The 23,613-nt window shown below is 42.2% G+C and overlaps 1 protein-coding gene across 7 annotated transcripts in view; it reads left to right on the top strand.

The window, feature by feature from the left end:
- The window catches only part of LOC131754439 (zinc finger protein 77-like), a 52,532-nt gene that overhangs the window by 4,535 nt on the left and 24,384 nt on the right, over positions 1 to 23,613 (top strand). For 6 of the 7 annotated variants that reach the window (XR_010840474.1, XR_010840473.1, XM_067033106.1 and 3 more), the window contains 2 exons: positions 21,947 to 22,073; positions 23,119 to 23,296. Coding sequence is in view for 5 of the 7 variants with exons in the window: in XM_067033106.1 (XP_066889207.1) it covers positions 21,947 to 22,073; positions 23,119 to 23,296 (305 nt within the window). In the remaining 2 variants the exon portion in view is untranslated. Of the gene's footprint in view, positions 1 to 1,022; positions 1,176 to 21,946; positions 22,074 to 23,118; positions 23,297 to 23,613 lie in introns of those variants that run through there. The other variant, XM_059060050.2, reaches the window with a different exon arrangement.

Genomic DNA, 23,613 nt, shown 5'->3' on the forward strand with positions numbered 1-23,613 from the left:
AAGAACAGGGCTTTTCTCGTCTGTGTGAGGAGGGGAGGAGGTAAGTTGGACGAGTGAAGGCGGTGCATGGACTGCGGGTCAGTGTGGCTGGACTGGACAGGGCTCCCTAGGTGGCCTATTCTCTGGAGAAGCTGACTAGGGTCTTGCTCTGAACCTCAGGGTTGCTCAGACGTGGGGGCGACCCAACGGTACCCCCCTCCTGTGGGGAGGAAGCCTGATGCTGTGGGGTAGAAATGGGACACAGAGAACTTGGTCAAGCCCAGATATGTGGGCGGGTCAGGAGGGCGGTAGGTGTCAAAGGTCACACGTCAAACCCGGCCGGATCCAGCCTTACAGGCGAACGTTTCTTTGTTCTTAAAGAAAGGGCACAGACCCATGGTGACCTTTGACTCCGGGTCGACCATTGACCCTGGAGGTCACCAGCCTCTCTCGGCCCATCTTGTCCAGTCCCGACTCTGGACAGGGGTCTCTCCGCGGCAAAACTGAGTCAGGACGTCCTGGTCCGGGTCCGCCTGCCCGGGAACAAGTTCTGCAGGGAGCCCACGCCCCGGGTTCGAAAACCGCACTTCTGCCCGACTTAGGGACCTGACCAATGTCCCAGCTTATCACTGAAGCCTTAGGGACTTTAACACTGTCCAATTAAGGGAGACGGGGGCGGGGCCCGGGAAATAATCAGAAGCGCTAGGGTGGAGCCCGTGAAACTGCGCGGAGGGCCGGGGAGGGTCTGAACAACTGTCCAATCAGAACCCGGAAGCTTGTCCTCGCACTATACATTCAGAGTCCAAAATAGGGTGATTCCCTGGAGTACCGTCCAATGAGAGCGCCGCTTCCCGGAGAACAATCCAATCAAGGATTGCGGGGGCCGGTTCTGGAGTCCTTTTGTAAAGGGCACCGGGGTCGGGTCACGGAATAGCATACACTCAGAAGCCCCGAGGGGGGGAGTGTTTGGAGCACCGTCCAATCAGAGGGCGGAGGCCCGGAGCTCCGTCCAATCAGGGTCGGGGGTGGGTGTCCTCCCAGCCCTCCCAGCGCGCGCAGGCGTCGCTCTCGGCGGATCTCGGCGCGCCTGCGCATCTGCGGGGCGCGGACCCAGGTGTCGTCCCTGTGGCTCTCACCGGTCCAGATCGCGGGGCCGCGGGAGGACGCCCTGGACACCCAGGACCTGGGCGGAGATGGTGAGTGCGCGGGCCGGGGCCAGAGACCGGAAGGGGCTGATTAGAATCGGCTGGGAGCTGAGGCAGGCCCGGGTCTTCCGCGCCCGCTCCCCTGGATTCCGACCCGAGTCTCCCCCTCGGCCTCTGTGTGGGGTCCCGGCGTTCTGTCTTTCCCGTCCTCTCGTGGGGGGGCAGGGGAGTCCCGACCTGAGTATGCGTCCCTTGGGGGTCCCAGGGAGGACCGGGTGACCCGGGCAGTGGTCAGGGGCGGGGGTGAGGGAACCCGCCGTGACCTGACAGATAAAGTCAAACCCTTATTGGGTAAGGAGAGACTTTATTCCCGTTAAAAAACAAAATTCAACTGAGTACATTTTGAAGCTCTTACTGGCTGTATTCAACAATTCATGAATCTGGCAGCTTCCCATCCAGCATATCTATAAGGGCGCTGCCAGGAGCTGCACAGAATGAAAGTCTTCCGTAGGCATAGGGAGCGGGACAAAGAAAGTAGCGAAAGTGGATTGTCTGTGGCCAGGTTACTCTACGGAGGGCAGGGGTCTGTCAGGCAGATCACTTCACTGGGCTGACCAGGTAATTCCTGACTGACTGGTTTCAGATTCCGTTTCTGGGAGAGGCTGAAACTGTAATTAAGTCGCTGTTTGGTAATTTGGAACTTAGCATAACCGATTCCTTTGGGGGCTGTGGTCTTGTTTTTAATATTCCAAAGACTTGGAATAGGGACCGGGCTCGGATCCCACAGATGTGCCAGGGTCTCAGACTAAACAGAAAAGGGCTATGGGTGAGGAGGGTGAGAGCAAGGCTGTTTGACAGAATGAGGCGTCCCTGTGGTCAGCGCATTCTCAGCCCGGGGTCGGGGAGGGGAGCCGGGGGGGAGGGTTTGCTCTGCAGGTCAGTGCTTCTCAGTGGGGGGCGGGGGGAGGGAGCGGTGACCCAAAGTCAGCAGCCTGTGTGTAGACAGGAGCCTAAGTAAAGTTTGAGTAAGAAATGGGTAATTGTGAACACTGGGTCAAGCCAGTGTCAAATAAAAATCCAAATTTCCTAAAGGCAGACTTTCATTCACATGATTTCCTGCAGGGGGAGAAGGGTCTGCTGCAGGAGGCACAGGGGGCTCTGCAGGAAGGGGGACATCTGACCCCAAGATCTGCAAGCGTCTCAAGAGTTGGGCAAAGAGTTTCTTTTACAAAGAGGCTTAAACAACACCAGGAAGGACCAGGTGAGATGCTCAGATAGCAGATCCCTGAGGCCAGCCTGTCCTTAGGGGTCTGTCTGCTGTCTGGGGTGAGGCCAGGCCAGGGGGAAGGAGAGGAATCTGAACCAAAGTTTTGCCAACAAGCATTTGTTCTGCTTGGTCAGTGGGGGGAACAGTTCCGCTAATCACTGATGAGGTGGAGATGGGTCTTTGAGGGGACTGCGTCTGGCCTTGTCCTGGATAAACAAGGGGCCTCCGTGTGAGTCTTATCTGAGTCAGGTGGGGCACGGGGGTGGTTTCCTGCAGCCTGCTGTTTTCCAGAAGAGCAAAGGGTGGGGAGTCCTTTCACCTTCCATCGAAGTTTCCAGGAGCACAGGACTCAGGGAGGGTTCAGCATTGTCCCCTGACACCTGTGAGCTGCCTCCTCTGGGTCCAGCTCAGCACTAATAGCTTCCCCTGATCCAGATTCCGGTTTCAGCAAGTGTAAAATTTTGCATTCTTTCTGCCTGGTTTCTTCTCTTTGGTGAGGGTAGTAAGCATCTCAGGTCTTTGCCCTTTCCTGCTGACTTGTATTATTCTGGGCCTTTGGGCCTTAACCAGAGATGCCTCTGGGGAGAAGTGTCTCAGTACAGAAAATGTTTTCTCTTCCATTAGAATTGCAGGAAATGCAGGCAGTCCCACCCCTTCATGTGAAATGGGTGGAGAGATGGATTTTAAAAATTGAGAGAAATTGTAATGACTCTTCCATGCAAGGTGCAGAGTTCTGACACTGTCTGAATCTGGTCCACTAACTGTTATTACCTGGACAACAGAGATGAATGGAAATTCTGTGGCATGTGACCAGTGCTACTGAGACTTGCTCACTTCTGATTAGATGAGTTACAGCTTGTCATCATGAGGATATTAGTGAACTGACGCCTGTCTTCCGAAAGAGGTGAGCAGTCACCAGCTGCTCAAACCAGAAAAGTGCCCTAGAATTTCCCTCTCCTACATTATCCATGAACACAGGAGGAAGTAGTGATCCTGTAGGTTCTCATTTACACACTGAGACAGGGGTCTTCGTCTCCTGTAAATGACCCACAGTGCTTGAAGCAGGTGCATCATCTGGGACGGGGACACGCTGGGCCTGTGAGGGAGGTGAAGGAAGGTGCTCTGGGCCCTTGCTGCCACCCCTCCCCACACATGTGGCCTCCAGACCGTAGAACCACCACAGAAGGAGGTGTGTATGGCATGAGCGTGGGGGAGGGGATCCACCTGCAGAAGGGCTGGGGGTGGTTTGTCAGCTGAGGTTGTGTTGCCCTCAGCTGTTTCCTGACCTTTGCTTTTGGGCTCATCCAAGGAGTTGGTGGATTGAGTGTGATGTGTGCACCCTGAGTGAGTCTGTGAAGGTCTCACAGACATAATTCAGGACCTAAAGAAAATTAGTTTTTGTAGCAATTAGTCTTAAGGGTCTAATATTTAAATTTTTTACTTTTTTTTTTTGGCCGCACCATGGAACATGTGGGATCTTAGTTCCCCAACCAGGGATGGAACCCTCCCTGCCTTCATTGGAAGCATGGAGTCTTAATCACTGGACTGCCATGGAAGTCCCCCAAATTTTTAGTTTTCAATTGCTTGTTTCTAGTGATTCAAAATACACCAAGATTTATTTTTATGAGTTTATATACTGGAAACTTACTAAAAATCTGATTTTGTGATTATTTTCGTATTCTTTTGGGGCGTGACATACACAAACATTTGAGCAATGAATAAAGGTAAATGTTTTCTTCTATTACAATATTTTTCGCCTGGTGAAACTTACTCTGTTAGTTTCCCCTATTAACAATTTTTTTAAAATCAAGCATATACTACAGGTCAGCGTTAGAGAGATTTCTGTGTCTATTATTGAGAGATCAGGGTGATAAATACATTTGAATGCTTGAAAAGATTCTATGAAAAGAAACAAAACTTGAAATGTTGTTTTATGACAAACCATTTAGAAGACCTCAGTTATTAAACAACTAAAAACACAACACAGATTTCCTTGGTGGTCCAGCAGTTAACACTCCATGCTTCCAATGCTGGGGACACGGGTTCAATCCCTGGTCGGGGAACTAAGATCCCACATGCCACGCAGTGCAGCCAAAATATATAAATAAATTAATTAATAGTAAAAAAAGTAATAAAAACACAGAACAGAAGATAAACGGGCATTTACCAACCTCATTGTCTCCAGCATGTGACATGTGACATATTAAGGCATCTTTTGCTCCCATCCTGGTATATGCAGCAGAGAGACAGGCTTTAAATGGGAACCAGCACTTCTGCTCAAATGCATTGGGCAGATTTGTTTTTTATATTCTCCCATTCCACACACCCTGAAAGCGCTCACGATGAAGCGCTTCTTGACCCAGAGCAACCCAGCGGTGTACACAGATATCTGTTTAGTAAAGAGGAGCAGTTCCCCGTTGAACAGTAGGAAGGAATGACAAGAAGATTATGTAAAAAAGTTCCAAGACTGGCATTTCAGTTGCTCTCAAGAAATGTATGCTTCAGTGATAAGGAGATAGATGAGCTGAAGACTTAACTAAAGATGAGATTCTATTAATATGGATCCTGCGGGGGAATAATTGTTCATCGGTATTTTGCTCCATTGGGATGAGAGTTTGAAAAGCACTTCATACGCCTTAAAAAACAAAAATCACATCCACTAGAATAAGATCATTTAACTTAATACTAATTATTTATTATTTCCCGTATTCGTCCATTTTCAAAGCTCAACAGGCTCCATAAAGTACATAGAAGAGTGACCTGTTCACCTGTTATTAAGGCAGGTGTGTGAAAATAGTGTACTAGAGCTACATCTTTCATGAACTGTCAGCTTGCAACATTTATTTATTTATTTATGGCTGCGTTGGGTCTAGAGCGCAGGCTCAGTAGTTGTGGCGCATGGGCTTAGTTGCTCCATGGCATGTGGGATCTTCCCGGACCAGGGCTCAAACCCATGTCCCCTGCATTGGTAGGTGGACTCTTAACCACTGCGCCACCAGGGAAGTCCCTTGCAACATTTTTTTAACCCAAGAAACATACCCTAAAATTGTGTTTTGCACAAAGCCCCCCCATACCACAAAAGAGTCATGAAGCATTTTGGGTTTTTTTGTTTTTATTTTTTTAAATTAATAAATGAACTTTTGGCTGTGTTGGGTTAGGGTTAGGCTGCTGCACGCAGGCTTTCTCTAGTTGCGGCGAGCGGGGGCTCCTCTTCGTTGCGGTGCACGGGCTTCTCATTGCGGTGCCTTCTCTTGTTGCGCAGCACGGGCTCTAGGTGCGTGGGCTTCAGGAGTTGTGGCACACGGGCTCAGCAGCTGTGACTTGCGGGCTCTAGAGAGCAGGCTCGGTGGTCGTGGCTCACGGGCCCAGCCGCTCCGCGGCATGTGGGATCTTCCCGGACCAGGGCTCGAACCCGTGTCCCCTGCATTGGCAGGCGGATTCTTAAGCACTATGCCACCAGGGAAGTCCCTCATGAAGCATTTTGAACCCAGTTTTCTTTTTTCCTTTTAAAGATTTATTTATTACTTATTTATTTTATTTATTTTTGGTTGCATCAGGTCTTAGTTGCGGCATGTGGGATCTTTTGTTGTGGCTCTCGGGCTCTTCGTTGTGGTTCTCAGGCTCCTCTCTAGTTGTGACGCACAGGCTCTAGGGCGCATGGGCTCTGTAGTTTGTGGCACGTGGGCTCTAGTTGAGGTGCATGAGCTTAGTATTTGTGACTCGTGAGCTCTAGAGCGCAGGCTCGGTAGTTGTGGCACGTGGGCTTAGTTGCCCCGTGGCACATGGGATCTTAGTTCCCTGGCCAGAGATCGAACCCTTGTCCCCTGCATTGTAAGGTGGATTCTTTACCACTAGACCACCGGGGAAGATCTCCCGTTTCCTTTCGAAAAGACGCTCTTTCCTTGCTTTCAAGTCTGAGGGCAAATCATCACATTTAGGGCCAGTTGTGTTTAAAGACTTACAAGATAATAGAAGATATATGTTGGTCTCTGTCCCTGGCTCCTGACACCCCTCTAATCACCTGGGTCATAGAAGTGCCTTTTGTTCTATTGCGGTGACTCTGGGCTCATGGATGCCCAGTGAGGTCAGGTAGGTCACCGGAAAGACAAGTCACAATAAGAAGCTTGGAACTGTCAGCCCCACCCCCCCCATTCTCTTAAAGGAGAAGGGCTGAAAATGGACTTAATGACCATTCCTGCCTCTGTGATGAAACTTCCACAAAATCCCAGTTGTTTGGAGTTCGGAGAGCTTTGGGGTTGGTGAGCAGGGGGAGGTGTGGGGAGGGTGATGCCCAGAGAGGGCATGGAAGCTCCGTGCCACTTCCCACATTCCTCACCCTACTCGTCCCTTCATCAGGATGTTCGTCTGTATCCTTTATCGCATCCTTTATTAAACTGGTGAACGTGGGTAAGCGCTTCCCTGAGTTTTGTGAGCCACTCTGGCAAATTAATGGAACCCCAGGAGAAGGGGTCGTGGGAACCTGTGATCTATAGCTGGTAGGTCAGAAGAAGCACAGGTGACAGCCTGGTCTTGAGGCTGGCGTCTGAAGTGTGTGTGTGTTCAGGGGTTGGGGTCTTGAGGGAATGAGCCCTTAACCTGTGGGATCTCTCCAGGTCGAGTGTGTCAGAACTGAATGAAAGTGTGGGAAACCCAATTCGAGGCACAGAGAATTGCCTGGTGTGGGGAGAAACCGCCACACACTGGAGACCAGAAGTGTCTGAAGTGAAGTGTTCTCTGTCAAGGTAAAGAGACACGCAAGGAAGAAACACACAGTAGGGAAAACTGTTTTTTCCCCCAGCACAGAAGAAGGAAAAACTACTTTTCCCTCTATGAGGCTTCACCACATCATCAACCCAGCCCATCGCCGGGGAGGTTCTCCTTGCCGACTCCGTGTATCTGCCAGCTCTCAATTCTGGGCTTTTGAAAGTGGTTCTTTTTGTCTTTTTTCTTACTTGATGGGGCTGTGATAGGAGTTTCAACAAGGATGATAAGGCTTATGGATGGTGCAGGGTAATGGGCTGACTCTTCTCCAGGAACTGTCCTTGGTGGATACAGACAATACCTAGGTGGTGGCGGTTCCTAAATGAGCCTGGCTGGTCTGCTCAGCTTTAAGCTGGCACGTGGAGGAGTCTGGGGCCATGTTTCTATTCAGGAAACCTCTGTTATCAAGGTGGCTTTGGGATCACCATTTTCACTCTGTTGTATTGAAAGGAGACCAGGGACTTCCCTGGCTGGCACAGTGGTTAAGAATCCACCTGCCAATGCAGGGGACACGGGTTCGAGCCCTGGGCCGGGAAGATCCCACATGCCGTGGAGCAACTAAGCCTGTGGGCCACAACTACTGAGCCTGCGCTCAAGAGCCTGAGAGCCACAACTACTGAGCCCACATGCCACAACTACTGAAGCCCGTGCGCGTAGAGCCTGTGCTCTGCAACAAGAGGAGCCACCGCAGTGAGAAGCCCGTACACCACAATGAAGAGTAGCCCCCGCTTGCTGCAACTAGAGGAAGCCCACGCGCAGCAACGAAGACCCAACACAGCCAAAAATAATAAAATAAAATAAATAAATTTATTTTAAAAAAACCAGAGTTACAGATGTAGAAAACAAACTTATGGTTACCAGGAGGTAAGGGGAGGGAGGGATAAATTGGGAGATTGGGATTGACATATACACACTACTATAGATAAAATAGATAGCTAGTAAGGACCTACTGTATAGCACAGGGAACTCTATTCAATCCTCTGTAATGACCTATATGGGAAAAGAATCTAAAAAAAGAGTGGTTATATGTATATGTATAACTGATTCACTTTTCTTTACACCTGAGACTAACACAACAGTATAAATCAACTATACTCCAATCAAAATTTTAAAAGGAAAAATTTTTTTTCCTTGTGACAAGAACTGTCAGGATTTACTCTCTTAGCTTTCATGTATAACATACAGCAGTGTTAATTATATTAATCATGTTGTACATTGCGTCCTAGTGCTTATTTAACTTGTAACTGGAAGTTTGTACCTTTTGACCACCTTATCCACTTTCCACTCCCCCAACCCCTTGCCTCTGGTAACCACAAATCTGATCTCTTTTTCTACGAGTTTCTTTGTTTCTTGAAGTATAACTGACCTACAGCACTATGTTAGTTCCAGTGCACAAAATAGTGATTCACTATTTCTGTACATTACAAAATGATCACCACTGTAAGTCTAGTTACCAGCTGTCACCATGAAAAGATATTATATTATTATTGATTATATTCCCTACACTGTACATTTTATCCCAGTGACTTATTTATTTTATAACTTATAAAGGAAGTTGTTACCTTTTTTAAAATTAAATTTATTTATTTATTTTTGGTTGCATTGTGTCTTCGTTGTAGCATGCAGGCTTTCTCTAGTTGTGGTGAGCCTGTGCGGTGCACAGGCTTCTCATTGTGGTGGCTTCTCTTGTTGCGGAGCACAGGCTCTAAGTGCGTGGGCTTCAGTAGTTGTGGCTCATGGGCTCTAGAGTGCAGGCTCGGTAGTTGTGGCACATGGGCTTAGTTGGTCTGTGGCATATGGGATCTTCCCAGACCAGGGCTCGAACCCATGTCCCCTGCATTGGCAGGCAGATGCTTAACCACTGTGCCACCAGGGAAGCCTGCAAGCTGTTACTTCTTAATCTCCCTCAACTATTTCAGTCATCCTCTCAACCCCTTCCCCTCTGGCAACTGCTATTTGTCTGTGCATCTGAGACTCTGTTTTGTTATCTTTGTGCATTTGTTTTGTTTTTTAGATTCCACATATAAGTGAAATCATATGGTTTATGTCACAAATGGCAAGATTTCATTATTTTTTATGGCTGAGTAATATTCCATTTTATATATATATATATATATATATATATATATATATATATATATATATTCATCTATCAGTGGACACTTAGGTGGCTTCCATATCTTGGCTATTCTAAATAATGCTTCAGTGAACATAGAGATACCTGTAGCTTTTCAAATTAGTGTTTTTTGTTTTCTTTGGAAAAATACCCAGAAGTGGAATTGCTGGATTGTAAGGTAGTTCTCTTTTTAATTAAAAAACATTTTTTTATTGGAGTATAGTTGATTTGCAATGTTGTGTTAGTTTCAGGTGTACAGCAAAGTGAATCAGTTATACATATACATATGTCCACTTTTTTAAAAAGTTCTTTTCCCATAGAGGCCATTACAGAGTATTGAGTAGAGTTCCCTATACTATAGAGTATATTTTTAATTTTTTGAGGAAACTACACACTGTTTTCCATAGCAGCTACATGAAGTTACATTTCCACCAATAGTACACATGGGTTCCCTTTTCTCCACATCTTCACCAACACTTGTTACTTGTTCTCTTTTTGATAATAGCCATTCTGACAGGTGTGAGGTGATATCTCCTTGTGGTTTTGATGAGCATTTCTCTGATGATTAGTGATGTTGAGCACCTTTTCATGTGCCTTTGGGCCTTCTGTGTGTCTTCTTTGGAAAAATGGCTGTTAAGGTCCTCTGTTTATTTTTCAATTGAGTTGTTTGTTTTTGTGTGAGTTGTATGAGTTATTTATATGTTTTAGATATCAACCCCTTACTAGACATATCATTTGTAAATGATATGTCATTTTCCCAGTCAGTAGGTTGCCTTTTCATTTTATTGGTGGTTTCCTTCACTGTGCAAAAGCTTTTTAGTTTGATGTAGTCCCATTTGTTTATTTTTGCTTTTGTTTCCCTTGCCTGTGGAGACATATCCAAAAAATATTTCTAAGACATGTCCAAGAGCATCAAGTCTATGTTTTCTTCTAGAAGTTTATGACTTCAGGTCTTATATTTAAGACTTTAATCCATTTTGAGTTTGCTTTTGTGTATGGTGTGAGAAAGTAGTCTGGTTTTGTTTTTTGTTTTTTTGCATGTAGCTGTCCAGTTTTCTACTTATTAAAGAGGCTGTCTTCCCCCCCACCTCCATTGTATATTCTTGCCTCCTTTTTCTTATATTAATTGACCAAATAAGTGTGTGTTAATTTCTGGGCTTTCTATTCTGTTCCATTGATGTATGTGTCTGTTTTTGTGCCACTGCCATACTTTTTGATTCCTGTAGCTTTGTTGTATAGTTTGAAATCAGAGCATATGCTACCTCCAGCTTCATTCTTCATTCTGAAAATTGTTTTGGCTATTTGAGGTTTTTTGTGTTCCCATACAAATTTTGGAAGTGTTTGTTCTAGTTCTGTGGAAAATGCCATTTGTATTTTAGTAGGGATTGCCTTGACTCTGTAGATTGCTTTCAGTAGTATGGTCATTTTAACAATATTTATTCTTCTAATCAATGAGAACAATAAATATTTCCATTTCTTTGTGTCATCTTCAGTTTCATCAGTGTCTTATAGTTTTCTATGTACTGTTCTTTTACCTCCTCCAATTTATTCCCAGGTATTTTATTTTTTGATGCAATTGTAAGTGGAATTATTCTTAATTTCTCTTTCTGATAGTTAATATTTAGATAGTTAGTTAGTGTTAGTGTTTAGATACTGAACAGATTTCTGTATACTCATTTTATATCCTGAAACTTTACTGAATTCATTTAATCTAACAGGTTTTTTTGTGTGTGGCATCTTTAGGATTTTTTCGTATAGTATCATGTCACCTGCAAACAGTGACAGTTTTACTTCTTTCTTTCCAATTTGGATTCCTTTTATTTCTTTTTATTGTCTGATTGCTGGGGCTATGACTTCCAATACTATGTTGACTAAAAGTAGCGAGAGTGGGAATCCTTGTCTTGTTCCTGATCTTTGAGGAAATGTTTTAAGCTTTTCACCATTGAATATGATATTGGCTCTAGGTTTGTCATATATACCTTTATTATGTTGAGGTATGTTCCCACTATACCCACTTTGTTGAGAGTTTTTATCATACACAGATGTTGAATTTTGTCAAAAGCTTTTTCTCAATCTACTGAGGTGATCATATGATTTTTAATCTTCCATTTGTTAATGAGTTCTATCACATTAACTGATTTGCAGATATGGAACTATCCTTGCATCTTTGGGATAAACCCTGCTTGATCATGGTGAATGATCCTTTTAATGTATTATTGATTTTGGTTTGCTAGTATTTTGTTGAGGTTTTTGTGTCTATGTTCATTAGTGATATTGGCATGTAGTTTTCTTTTTGTGTGTAGTGTCTGTCTGATTTTGGTATTAGGGTGATGCTGGCCTAATATAACGATCTGGGAAGCATTCCTTTCTCTTCAATTTGTTGGTATAGTTTGAAAAAGATAGGGATTAACTCTTCTTTAAATGTTTGGTAGAATTCATCTGTGAAGGTATCTGGTCCTGGACTCCGTTTGTCAGGAGGGTTTTTGTTTTTTTTAAAATTACTGATTCAATTTCATTACTAGTAACTGGTCCACTCATGTCTTACATTTCTTTTTCTTTTTTCTAAAAAAAAATTTATTTATTTATTTGGCTGCCCCAGGTCTTAGTTGCAGCATGCAGGATCTTTGTTGTGGCATGTGGGATCTTTAGTTACAGCATGTGGGATCTTTTAGTTGTGGCATGCAGGGACTTTAGTTGCAGCACGTGGTATCTATTTCCCTGACCAGGGATTGAATCCAGGCCCCCTGCATTGGGAGCAAGGACTCTTAGCCACTGGACCACCAGGGAAGTCCCTCTTATATTTCTTTCTGATTCAGTCTTGAGAGATTGCACATCTAGGAATTTATCCATTTTTTTATTAGTGTGTAATTGTCATAATCTCTTATGATCCTTAGTATTTCTGTAGTTTTGGTTATAACTTTTCCTCTTTCTTTTTCGATTTTATTTATTTGGGCTCTTTTTTTTTTTTTTTTTTCTTGATGAGTGGGCCAAAGGTTTATCAATTTTGTTTATCTTTTAAAAGAAGCAGCTCTGGGCTTCCCTGGTGGCGCAGTGGTTGAGAGTCCGCCTGCTGATGCAGGGGACATGGGTTCATGCCCCGGTCCGGGAAGATCCCACATGCCATGGAGAGGCTGGGCCCGTGAGCCATGGCCACTGAGCCTGCGCGTCCGGAGCCTGTGCTCCACAACAGGAGAGGCCACAACAGTGAGAGGCCCGCGTACCGCAAAAATAAAAATAAAAAAAGCAGCTCTTCATTTCATTGATCTTTTTCGTTGTTTTTTTTTTTTTTTTAGTTTCTATTTCATTTATTTCTGCCCTCATCTTTATTACATCTTTCCTTTTAAACTTTGGGTTTTGCTTGATATTCTTTTTCTAGTTTCTTTAGGTGTAAGGTTAGATTGTTTATTTGAGGTTTTTCTTGTTTCCTGAGGTAGGATGTATCACCATGAACTTCTCTCTTAGAACTGCTTTTGCTGCATCCCATAGATTTTTGGAACATTGTGTTTCTATTTTCACTTATCTCCAGGTATTTTTTTATTTCCTCTTTGATATTTTTAATAAATTAGTTGTTTAATAGTATGTTGTTTAGCCTCCACATTTTTGTGGGGCTTTTGCTGTTCTTTTCTTATATGTATATATATAAGAATATATTTCTCATACTGTTGTGCTTGGGAAAGATGCTTGATACGATTTCATTCTTCTTAAATGTATTGAGACTCGTGGTCTAGCATGTGATGCATCCTGGAGAATGTACCATGTATACTTGAAAAGAATGTGTATTTTGCTGCTCTTGGATGGAATGTTTTATTTGTAAAAACTATAGCGTGTGTGTGTGTGTGTGTGTGTGTGTGTATGTGTGTGTGTGTGTAATTTAAAGTCCATCTGACCTAATGTGTTGTTTAAAGCCAGTGTTTCAGTACTGATTTTCTGTCTGGATGATGTGTCCATTGATGTATGTGGGGTGTTAAAGTCCCCTGCTATTGTGTTACTGTCAGTTTCACTCTTTATGTTTCTTAATATTTGCATCATATATTTAGGTACTCCTATGTTGGGTGTATATATATTTACAAATGTTATATCTTCTTGTTGGATCAATACTTTTATCATTAAATAATGTCCTACTTTGTGTCTTGTTACAATCTTTGTTTTAAAGTTTGTTTTGTCTAAGTATTGCTATTCCTGCTTTCTTTCTGTTTCCGTTTGTGTGGAATCCCTTTTTCCATCTCCTCACTTTTAATCTGTGTATCTTTAGATCTGAAGTGAGTCCCTATGGACAGCATATATATGGGTCTTGGTTTTGTATCCATTCAGCCACTCTGTGTCTTTTCTTTTTTTAATGATTTTTTTTCTCTCTAACTGATATTTCTTCATTTAAAAATTTTTTAAAAAAATCTCACCAGAATGTGAGTCATTCTTTTTTGTTCATTTTGTTAATTTTTTTAAATTTTATTTTTTATACAGCAGGTTCTTATTAGTTATCTATTTTATACAAATCAGAGTATATATTTCAATCCCAATCTCCCAGTTCATTCCACCATCACCCTCCCAACACATTCCCCCCTTGGTGTCCATACGTTTGTTCTCTACATCTGTTTCTCTATTTCTGCCTTGCAAACGGGTTCATCTGTACCATTTTTCTAGATTTGCATATATGTGTTAATATATGCTATTTGTTTTTCTCTTTCTGACTTCACTCTGTATGACAGTCTCTAGGTCCATTCACGTCTCCACAAATGACTCAATTTCGTTCCTTTTTATGGCTGAATAATATTCCACTGTATATATGTACCATATCTTCTGTATTCATTCGTCTGTCATTGGTCATTTAGGTTGCTTCCATGACCTGGCTATTGTAAATAGTACTGCAATTAACACTGGGGTGCATGTATATGCCCAGTAGTGGGATTGCTGGGTCATATGGTAATTCTGTTTTCAGTTTTTGAAGGAACCTCCATACTGTTCTCCATAGTGGCTGTATCAATTTACGTTCCCACCAACAGTGCAAGAAGGTTCCCTCTTCTCCACACTCTCCCCAGCATTTGTTGTTTGTAGATTTTCTCATAATGTCCATTCTAACTGGTGTGAGGTGATACCTCATTGTAGTTTTGATTTGCATTTCTCTGATGATTAGTGATGTTGAGCATCCTTTCATGTGTTTGTTGGCCATCTGTATATCTTCTTTGGAGAAATGTCTATTTAGGTCTTCTGCCCATTTTTTGATTGGGTTGTTTGTTTTTTTGATATTGAGCTGCTTGTATATTTTAGAGATTAGTCCTTTGTCAGTTGCTTCATTTGCAAATATTTTCTCCCATTCTGAGGGTTGTCTTTTCGTCTTGTTTACGGTTTCCTTTTCTGTGCAAAAGCTTTGAAGTTTCATTAGGTCCCATTTGTTTATTTTTGTTTTTATTTCCATTTCTCTAGGAGGTGGGTCAAAAAGGATCTTGCTGTGATTTATGTCATAGGGTGTTCTGCCTGTGTTTTCCTCTAAGAGTTTTATAGTGTCTGGCCTTACATTTAGGTCTCTAATCCCTTTTTGAGTTTATTTTTATGTTTAGCATTAGGGGGTGTTCTAATTTCATTCTTTTACATGTAGCTGTTCAGTTTTGCCAGCACCACTTATTGAAGGGGCTGTCTTTCCTCCATTGTATATTCTTGCCTCCTTTATCAAAGATAAGGTGACCATATGTGCATGGGTTTGTCTCTGGGCTTTCTATCCTGTTCCATTGATCTGTATTTCTGTTTTTGTGCCAATACTGTATTGTTTTGATTACTGTAGCTTTGTAGTATAGTCTGAAGTCAGGGAGTCTGATTCCTCCAGCTCCGTTTTTCTCCTTCAAGTTCGCTTTGGCTATTTGGGGTCTTTTGTGTCTCCATACAAATCTTAAGATTTTTTGTTCTAGTTCTGTAAAAAATGTCATTGGTAATTTGATAGGGATTGCATTGAATCTGTAGATTGTTTTGAGTAATATAGTCATTTTCACAGTACTGATTCTCCCAATCCAAGAACATGGTATATCTCTCCATCTGTTTGTGTCATCTTTGATTTCTTTCATCAGTGTTTTATAGTTTTCTGAGTACAGGTCTTTTACCTTCTTAGGTAGGTTTATTTCTAGTTATTTTTTCTTTTTGTTGCAGTGGTGAATGGGATTGTTTCCTTAATTTTTCTTTCCGATCTTTCGTTGTTAGTGTATAGGAAAGCAAGAGATTTCTGTGAATTAATTTTGTATCCTGCAACTTTACCAAATTCACTGATTAGCTCTAGTAGTTTTCTGGTGGCATCTTTAGGATTTTCTGTGTATAGTATCATGTGATCTGTGAACAGTGACACTTGTACTTCTTTTCCAATTTGAATTCCTTTTATTCCTTTTTGTTCTCTGATTGCCATGGCTAGGACTTCCAAAACTATGTTGAATAATAGTGGCGAGAGTGGGCAACCTTGTCTTGTTCCTGATCTTAGAGGAAATGCTTTCAGTTTTTCACCATTGAGGATGATGTTTGCTGTGGTTTTGTCATATATGGCCTTTATTATGTTGAGGTAGGTTCCCTCTCTGCCCATTTTCTGGAGAGTTTTTATCATAAATGGGTGTTTAATTTTGTCAGAAGATTTTTCTGTATCTATTGAGATGATCATATGGTTTTTATTCTTCAATTTGTTAATATAGTGTATCACATTGATTGATTTGCATATATTGAAGAATCCTTGCATCCCTGGGATAAATCCCACTTGATCATGGTGTATGATCCTTTTAATGTGTTGTTGGACTCTGTTTGCTAGTATTTTCTTGAGGATTTTTGCATCTGTGTTCATCAGTGATGTTGGTCTGTAATTTTCTTTTTTTGTAGTATCTCTCTCTGGTTTTGGTATCAGGGTGAAGGCGGCCTTGTAGAATGAATTTGGGAGTGTTCCTTCCTCTGCAGTTTTTTGGAAGAGTTTGAGAACGATGGGTGTTAGCTCTTCTCTAAATGTTTGATAGAATTCACCTATGAAGCCATCTGGTCCTGGACTTTTGTTTGTTGGAAGATATTTAATTGCAGTTTCAATTTCATTACTTGTGATTGGTCTGTTTATATTTTCTATTTCTTCTTGGTTCAGTCTTGGAAGGTTATATCTTTCTAAGAATTTTTTTTTTTTGACTGTGTTGGGGCTTTGTTGCTGCACGCGGCCTTTCTCTAGTTGCGGCAAGCGGGGGCTACTCTTCATTGCAGTGTGCGGGCTTCTCCTTGTGGTGGCTTCTCTCATGGAGCATGGGCTCTAGGCTCACGGGCTTCGGTAGTTGCGGCATGCAGACTCAGTAGTTGTGGCTCACAGGCTCTAGAGCACAGGCTCAGTAGTTGTGGTGCACGGGCTTAGTTGCTCTGCGGCATGTGTGATCTTCCGGGACCAGGGCTCAAACCTGTGTCCCCTGCATTGGCAGGTGGATTCTCAACCACTGCACCACTAAGAAAGCCCCTCTTTCTAAGAATTTGTCCATTTCTTCCAGGTTGTCCATTTTATTGTCATAGAATTGCTTGTAGTAGTCTGTTTTGATGCTTTGTGTTTCTGCAGTGTCTGTTGTAACTTCTTTTTCATTTCTGATTTTATTAATATGAGTCCTCTCCCTCTTTTTCTTCATGAGTCTGGCTAAAGGTTTATCAATTTTGTTTATCTTCTCAAAGAACCAGCTTTTAGTTTTATTGATCTTTGCTATTGTTTATTTCTATTTCATTTATTTCTGCTCTTATCTTTAAGATTTCTTTCTTTCCACTAACTTTGCATTTTGTTTGTTCTTCTTTCTCTAGTTCCTTTAGGTGTAAGATTAGATTGTTTGAGATTTTTCTTGTTTCTTGAGGTAGGATTGTATTGCTGTAAACTTCCTTCTTAGAATTGCTTTTGCTGCATCCCATAGGTTTCGGATCATCGTTTTTTCATTGTCATTTGTCTCTACCTATTTTTTGACTTCCTCTGATTTCTTCAGTGATCTCTTGGTTATTTAGTAGCATATTGTTTAGCTTCCATGTGTCTGTGTTTTTTACGGTTTTTTTCCTGTAATTTATTTCTACTCTCATAGCATTGTCGTCGGAAAAGATGCTTGATGATGACTTCAGTTTTCTTAAATTTACCAAGGTGTGATTTGTGACCCAAGATGTGATCTATCCTGGAGAACATTCCGTGTGCACTTGAGAAGAAAGTGTAATCTGCTGTTTTCAATTGGAATGTCCTATAAGATCAGTTAAATCTGTCTGGTCTGTTGTGTCATTTAAAGCTTGTGTTTCCTTATTAATTTTCTGTCTGGATGATTGTCCATTGGTGTAAGTGAGGTGTTGAGGTCCCCCACTATTTTTGTGTTACTGTCGATTTTCTCTTTTATAGATGTTAGCATTTGCCTTATGTATTGAGGTGCTCCTATGTTGGCTGCATATATGTTTATAATTGTTATATCTTCTTCTTGGGTTGATCCCTTGATCATTATGTAGTGTCCTTCCTTGTCTCTTGTAATAGTCTTTATTTTAAAGTCTGTATTATCTGCTATGAGTATTGCTACTCCAGCTTTCTTTTGATTTCCATTTGCATGGAATATCTTTTTCCATCCCCCCCTCACTTTCAGTCTGTATGTGTCCCTAGTTCTGAAGTGTGTCTCTTATGGGCAGCATATATATGGGTGTTGTTTTTGTATATGTTCAGCCAGTCTGTGTCTTTTGGTTGGAGCATTTAATCTATTCACATTTAAGGTACTTATCAATATGTATGTTCCTATTACCATTTTCTTAATTATTTTGGGTTTGTTTTGTAGGTCCTTTTCTTCTCTTGCGTTTCCCACTTAGAGAAGTTCCCTTAGCATTTGTCATAGAGCTGGTTTGGTGGTGCTGAATTCTCTTAGCTTTTGCTTGTCTGTAAAGCTTTTGATTTCTCTGTCAAATCTGAATGAGATCCTTGCTGGGTAGAGTAATCTTTGTTGTAGGTTATTCCCTTTCATCACTTTAAATATGTCATGCCACTCCCTTCTGGCTTGTAGAGTTTCTGATGAGAAATCAGCTGTTAACCTTACAGGAGTTCCCTTGTATGTTATTTGTCCTTTTTCCCTTGTTGCTTTTAATAATTTTTCTTTGTCCTTAATTTTGTCAGTTTGATTACTGTGTGTCTCAGCGTGTTTCTCCTTGGGTTTATCCTGCCTGGGACTCTCTGTGCTTCCTGGACTTGGGTGGCTATTTCCTTTCCCATGTTAGGGAAGTTTCTTACTATAATCTCTTCAGATATTTTCTTGGGTCCTTTCTCTCTCTCTTTTCCTCCTGGGACCCCTTTAATGTGAATGTTGGTGCATTTAATGTTGTCTTAGAGGTTTCTGGCTGTCTTCATTTCTCTTTTCTTTAATCTGTTCCTCAGTAGTGATTCCACCATTCTGTCTTCCAGATCACTTATCCATTCTTCTGCCTTGGTTATTCTGCTATTGATTCGTTCTAGTGTATTTTTTATTTCAGTTACTGTATTGTTCATCTCTGTTTGTTCTTTAATTCTTCTAGGTCTTTGTTAAACATTTCTTGCATCTTCTCGATCTTTGCCTCCATTCTTTTTCCAAGGTCCTGGATCATCTTCACTATCATTCTGAATTCTTTTTCTGGAAGGTTGCCTCTCTCCACTTCATTTAGTTGTTTTTCTGGGCTTTTGTCTTGTTCCTTCCTCTGGTACATAGTCCTCGGCCTTTTCATTTTATCATTCTTTCTGTGAATGTGGTTTTCATTCCAAAGACTGCAGGATTATAGTTCTTCTTGCTTCTGCTGTCTGCGCTGTGGTGGATCCACTCCATGTCTTTTTTTTTTTTTTTTTTTTTTTGTGGTACGCGGGCCTCTCACTGTCGTGGCCTCTCCCGTTGCGGAGCACAGGCTCCGGACGCGCAGGGTCAGCAGCCATGGCTCACGGGCCTAGCCGCTCCAGGGCATGTGGGATCTTCCCGGACCGGGGCACGAACCCGTGTCCCCTGCATCGGCAGGCGGACTCTGAACCACTGCGCCACCAGGGAAGCCCCACTCCATGTCTTTTGATTGGAGCATTTAGTCCATTTACTTTAAAGTGATTATGGATAGGTATGTACTTATTGCCATTTTGTTAATTGCTTTCTAGTTGTTTTTATAGCTTTTTTTTGATCCTTTATTCTTCTTTTGCTCTTTTATGATTTCATGGTTATCTTTAGTGTTATGTCTGGATTACTTTCTCTTTTGTGTGTATCTATTATAGATTTTTAGTTTGTGGTTACTATGAGGTTTATACATAGCAATCTCTCTATGTACATGATTACCTTAAGTTCTAACAGCCCTGCATTTTTAGTCCTCCCCCTTGTGTTTAATTTTTTAACCTTTATTTATTTATTTGTTTATTTTTGGCTACATTGGGTCTTCATTGCGGTGCACAGGCTTCTCATTGCGGTGGCTTTTGTTTCAGAGCACAGGCTCTAGGCACACGGGCTTCAGTAGTTGTCACTCATGGACTCTAGAGCGCAGGCTCAGTAGTTGTGGTGCACAGGCTTAGTTGCTCTGCAGCATGTGGGATCTTCCGGTACCAGGGCAAGAACCCGTGTCCCCTGCATTGGCAGGTGGATTCTTAACCACTGCACCCCCAGGGAAGTCCTTTAATATTTTTTGTATCATATTTTACATATGTGGTTTTCTGTATTCCTTAACTACTTATTGTGGATATAGATAAATTTACTACTTTTGTCTTTTAACTTTCCTACTAGGTTTGTAAGTGGTTGATCTACTACCTTTACTTTATCTTTGACTTTACCAGTGAAACTTTTCCTTTCTGGTTTTTATATTTCTAGTTGTGGTCTTTTCCACTTAGAGAAGAACATCATGAAAAGGTGATGTTCTGACAGATACTTTTCCTGAGTCTACTGAGGTGATCATATGGTTTTTGTTCTTTGTTAATAAGGTACCAATGCTTTGTTTCTTTGAACCAAACTTTTTATTCCTGGGATAAATCCCTCTTGGTGATGGTGTTTAATACTTTTTATATTTCTCTAGATTTGGATTGTAGATATTTTGTTGAGAAATTTTTTTGTCTATATTTGTATGGAATACTGCTCTGTAGATTTCTTTACATGTGATGTCTTTTTCTTGTTTTGGTATCAGGGTAATACAGGCCTCATAGAAGCGCTTGGGAAATGTCTCTCCACAATTCAATTTTGTATATGGATCACCAATTACTCATGCTATTGAGCCTCTTTTCATATGGTTATTGGCCATTTGTATATCTTCTTTGGAGAATTGTCTATTCACATTTATTGCCCCATTATTTAACTGTATTATTTGTCTTTTATATTCTTATCTTTTTTTTATTGTTGTCATATGAGTTCTTAAAATATATTTCTGATACAAGCCTCTCATCAGGTGTGTGATTAGCAAACCCAGTTGCAACCCTAGTTGAAGTAACCTTGCCTTCTTTGTAGCTGATGTTGTGGGGATTTTTTTTTCCTTCAGATTTTGAGACCATATTTTTTGTTTTAAAAAATCTCTAATTTTTAATTTTGTCATTGTCTCTTTTTATCAGCGCAGTGTGGTCCCATATTTCTTTTTTTTTTTAAATTTTATTTATTTTTGGCTGTGTTGGGTCTTCATTGCTGCAGGCGGGCTTTCTCTAGTCGTCTTGAGCAGGGGCTACTCTTTTCTGAGGTGTGTGGACTTCTTATTGCAGTGGCTTCTTGTTGCAGAGCACGGGCTGTAGGTGCACAGGCTTCAGTAGTTGTAGCACATGGACTCAGCAGTTGCAGCACATGGGCCCTGGAGCACTCGGGCTTAAGTAGCTGAGGCACGTGGGCTCAGTAGTGGCACACAGGTTCAGTAGTTGTGATGCGTGGGCTTAGTTGCTCTGCAGCATGTGGGATCTTCTGGGACCAGGGCTCAAACCCGTGTGCCCTGCATTGGCAGTTAGATTCTTAACCACTGTGCCACCTGGCAAGTCCCCAGTATTTCTCTAAAAATAATAATTAGGTTCTTTTTTCTCCCTGTTAAAGTCAACTTGACTCCATTACCGTCAGATCTTTCAACAGCTCTTGTTTGTGGGGCCACTTCCTTGAATTCTGAGCACTCTGTTATTTATTTGAGAGGCCCTGCTGGCTTGACAGATTCCTGAGGAACCAGGCCTTTTCTTACCCAGTGGATGTGCCAGGCCCTGGGCCCTGTCCTGCCTATATACACCTAGTGTCCATCTCATCATGGCAGGGGGTCGTATCTCTTCCTCTGTCCGATATGAGGGGGCTAGACCAGACTCCCTGCTGCTGTTGCCTTCAAGTTAAGCATTATTCAGATCCAGCAGGACTGACGTTCTGTTTCTGGATCTTGGAGGTGACAGGCAGTAATAACTTTTGACCAAGCCAGGTATCCATTACCATGTTATCTGAATGATGATTTCATTTTTCAGTCTTTACCATACCTTAGGATATACTTTTTCAGTAAAAACAATTCTTTCTAATTGTGTGTGTGTGAGTATTTATCATGTATTGCTGTTACACTTTGCTTCAGTTTCCAGCACTTACCATCACTGAGTAAAATGCATTTGATTGGCTTATGTGTGTTCATTTCCCACAAGAGTGTAAGCTCAGGAGTCCTAGGAATTGAGTCCGGTTCCCGACTGTCGGCCTCCCCATCCTCCCACACACGGGGGTGAAGAGGGAGCCTTGCTGACACGGGAACCTGTGGCTGTTTCAGGACTCGGTGGTCTTTGAGGACGTGGCTGTGAACTTCACTGTGGAGGAGTGGGCTTTGCTGGACCCGGCTCAGAGGAAGCTCTACAGAGACGTGATGCTGGAGACCTTCAGGAACCTGGCCTCCGTGGGTAAGGATGGCTTCCTTCCTGCACTTAGTCTTTAGGGAACAAATATTTCTTACAACTGTCCTTTCTTATTAGGGACAAGGATGGGAACATGTTGGAAAAAAGACAGACACAGCCCAACCTTTCATGAAACCTCCCTAGAGTCAGGTAGCTTTTCCATGAAAACAAAGTTTACTGTATTGATTGACTTTTTGTCACTCTTGATTAGAATCCTGAGGGTCCCGAATTTTATAAATGTGAGCATAGTCTGCAGTGTCACCTAGGGCAGTGGGAGCAGCGTTATGGTTTTCACCTTGTGAAAGTTACACTATGATTAGTATACATTTGATGTGATAATTTTGCTGCAATTAAACCCACACTTACCCATTTTCAGTGACTTGAGGACCAGAGAATTGGCCCATCTCATGGAGGGCTTGTTGTCCTTCATCCTCTCCATGAGGAGCTTTTCTCCATGAGCAAAACAGCAGCCACACACCATCTGATCTCCCAGTGGCAGCTGGGTCAGTGGAGATAGGGTTCGTCTAGGGCCTCTGTGCCTGCAATCACCAGGAGGGCACACTTCTCGGGAGGAGAAGGTTCTGGATCAGGGAGCAATATTTGGACATACCTGTTAGAAACATGACTCTTTGAGAAGATGATGTTTGTCATTAACCTGGCTTCCCTCTTGGAGTTTTCATCCATCCTTGCCCACTTGGGAAGTCTTTCTGTAGCTCCCCTTACAAAGGGAGCATTTGGGAATGTGCATTTCACCCAGTTCCGTCCTACTTTACTTTTCTGAAACTATTGATCTCAACATCAGTCTCCATTCTTTTTGAAGTATCCCTTAGTGAACAAGCTGCCACTTTGACTCATTTTTCGTATGATGGCCAAAGTTCCAAATAGCCAGGGTCCTCAGAGTTTTTCTTTGTTCCCATGTCCATTTTTCCTTATAAAATTTGTTTACATTTTTGGGTCAGTATATGGAAAGAAATCTGCATATGGTCTCTTTTCTTTCCTTTATCCCACCATTTCTTTCCCGAGAATTTAGTTATGTTACCAACTGTTGCAGGTTCTTGCCCTCAAGTTAAAACCAGTGGATCAAGTCCTCAATGGGATATTTTGGAGAATGAACTATGCAGTGAAAAGAAAATAGTAAGATGCACAAGAAATGATTCCTGTTCTGTTTTTGGAGAAAACTGGATATTTCATAACATCCGAGGTCACCAAACTCAGGAGAGGGATTTCAGGTGAGTGGCACAGGTACAGGGGAAGGCGGATCTCTGCAGACTGTTAGACTAACTTGAAACTAAAGAAAAGGTATAAACCTAGCTAAACAATTTTGTACTTAGAAAATTTTCACAAGAGAATACTTTCTTAAATGTGAGGTATCTGAAACATAACTCAGTTGGAAACAACGACCAGGAAACCCTGTATGTAAGAAACACAGAACGTTATGGCTCTGTCTGAGCCCTCAGCCAGAGCATTAAGCTTGTTACATGTTGTCACAATGCAGACGGTGCCTGCAACATACCCATTCCTTGAAAATGGCAAATACATAGTGAAA

Source organism: Kogia breviceps, chromosome 4 (genome assembly GCF_026419965.1).
Source record: "Kogia breviceps isolate mKogBre1 chromosome 4, mKogBre1 haplotype 1, whole genome shotgun sequence".
Taxonomy (NCBI): Eukaryota; Metazoa; Chordata; class Mammalia; order Artiodactyla; family Physeteridae; genus Kogia; species Kogia breviceps.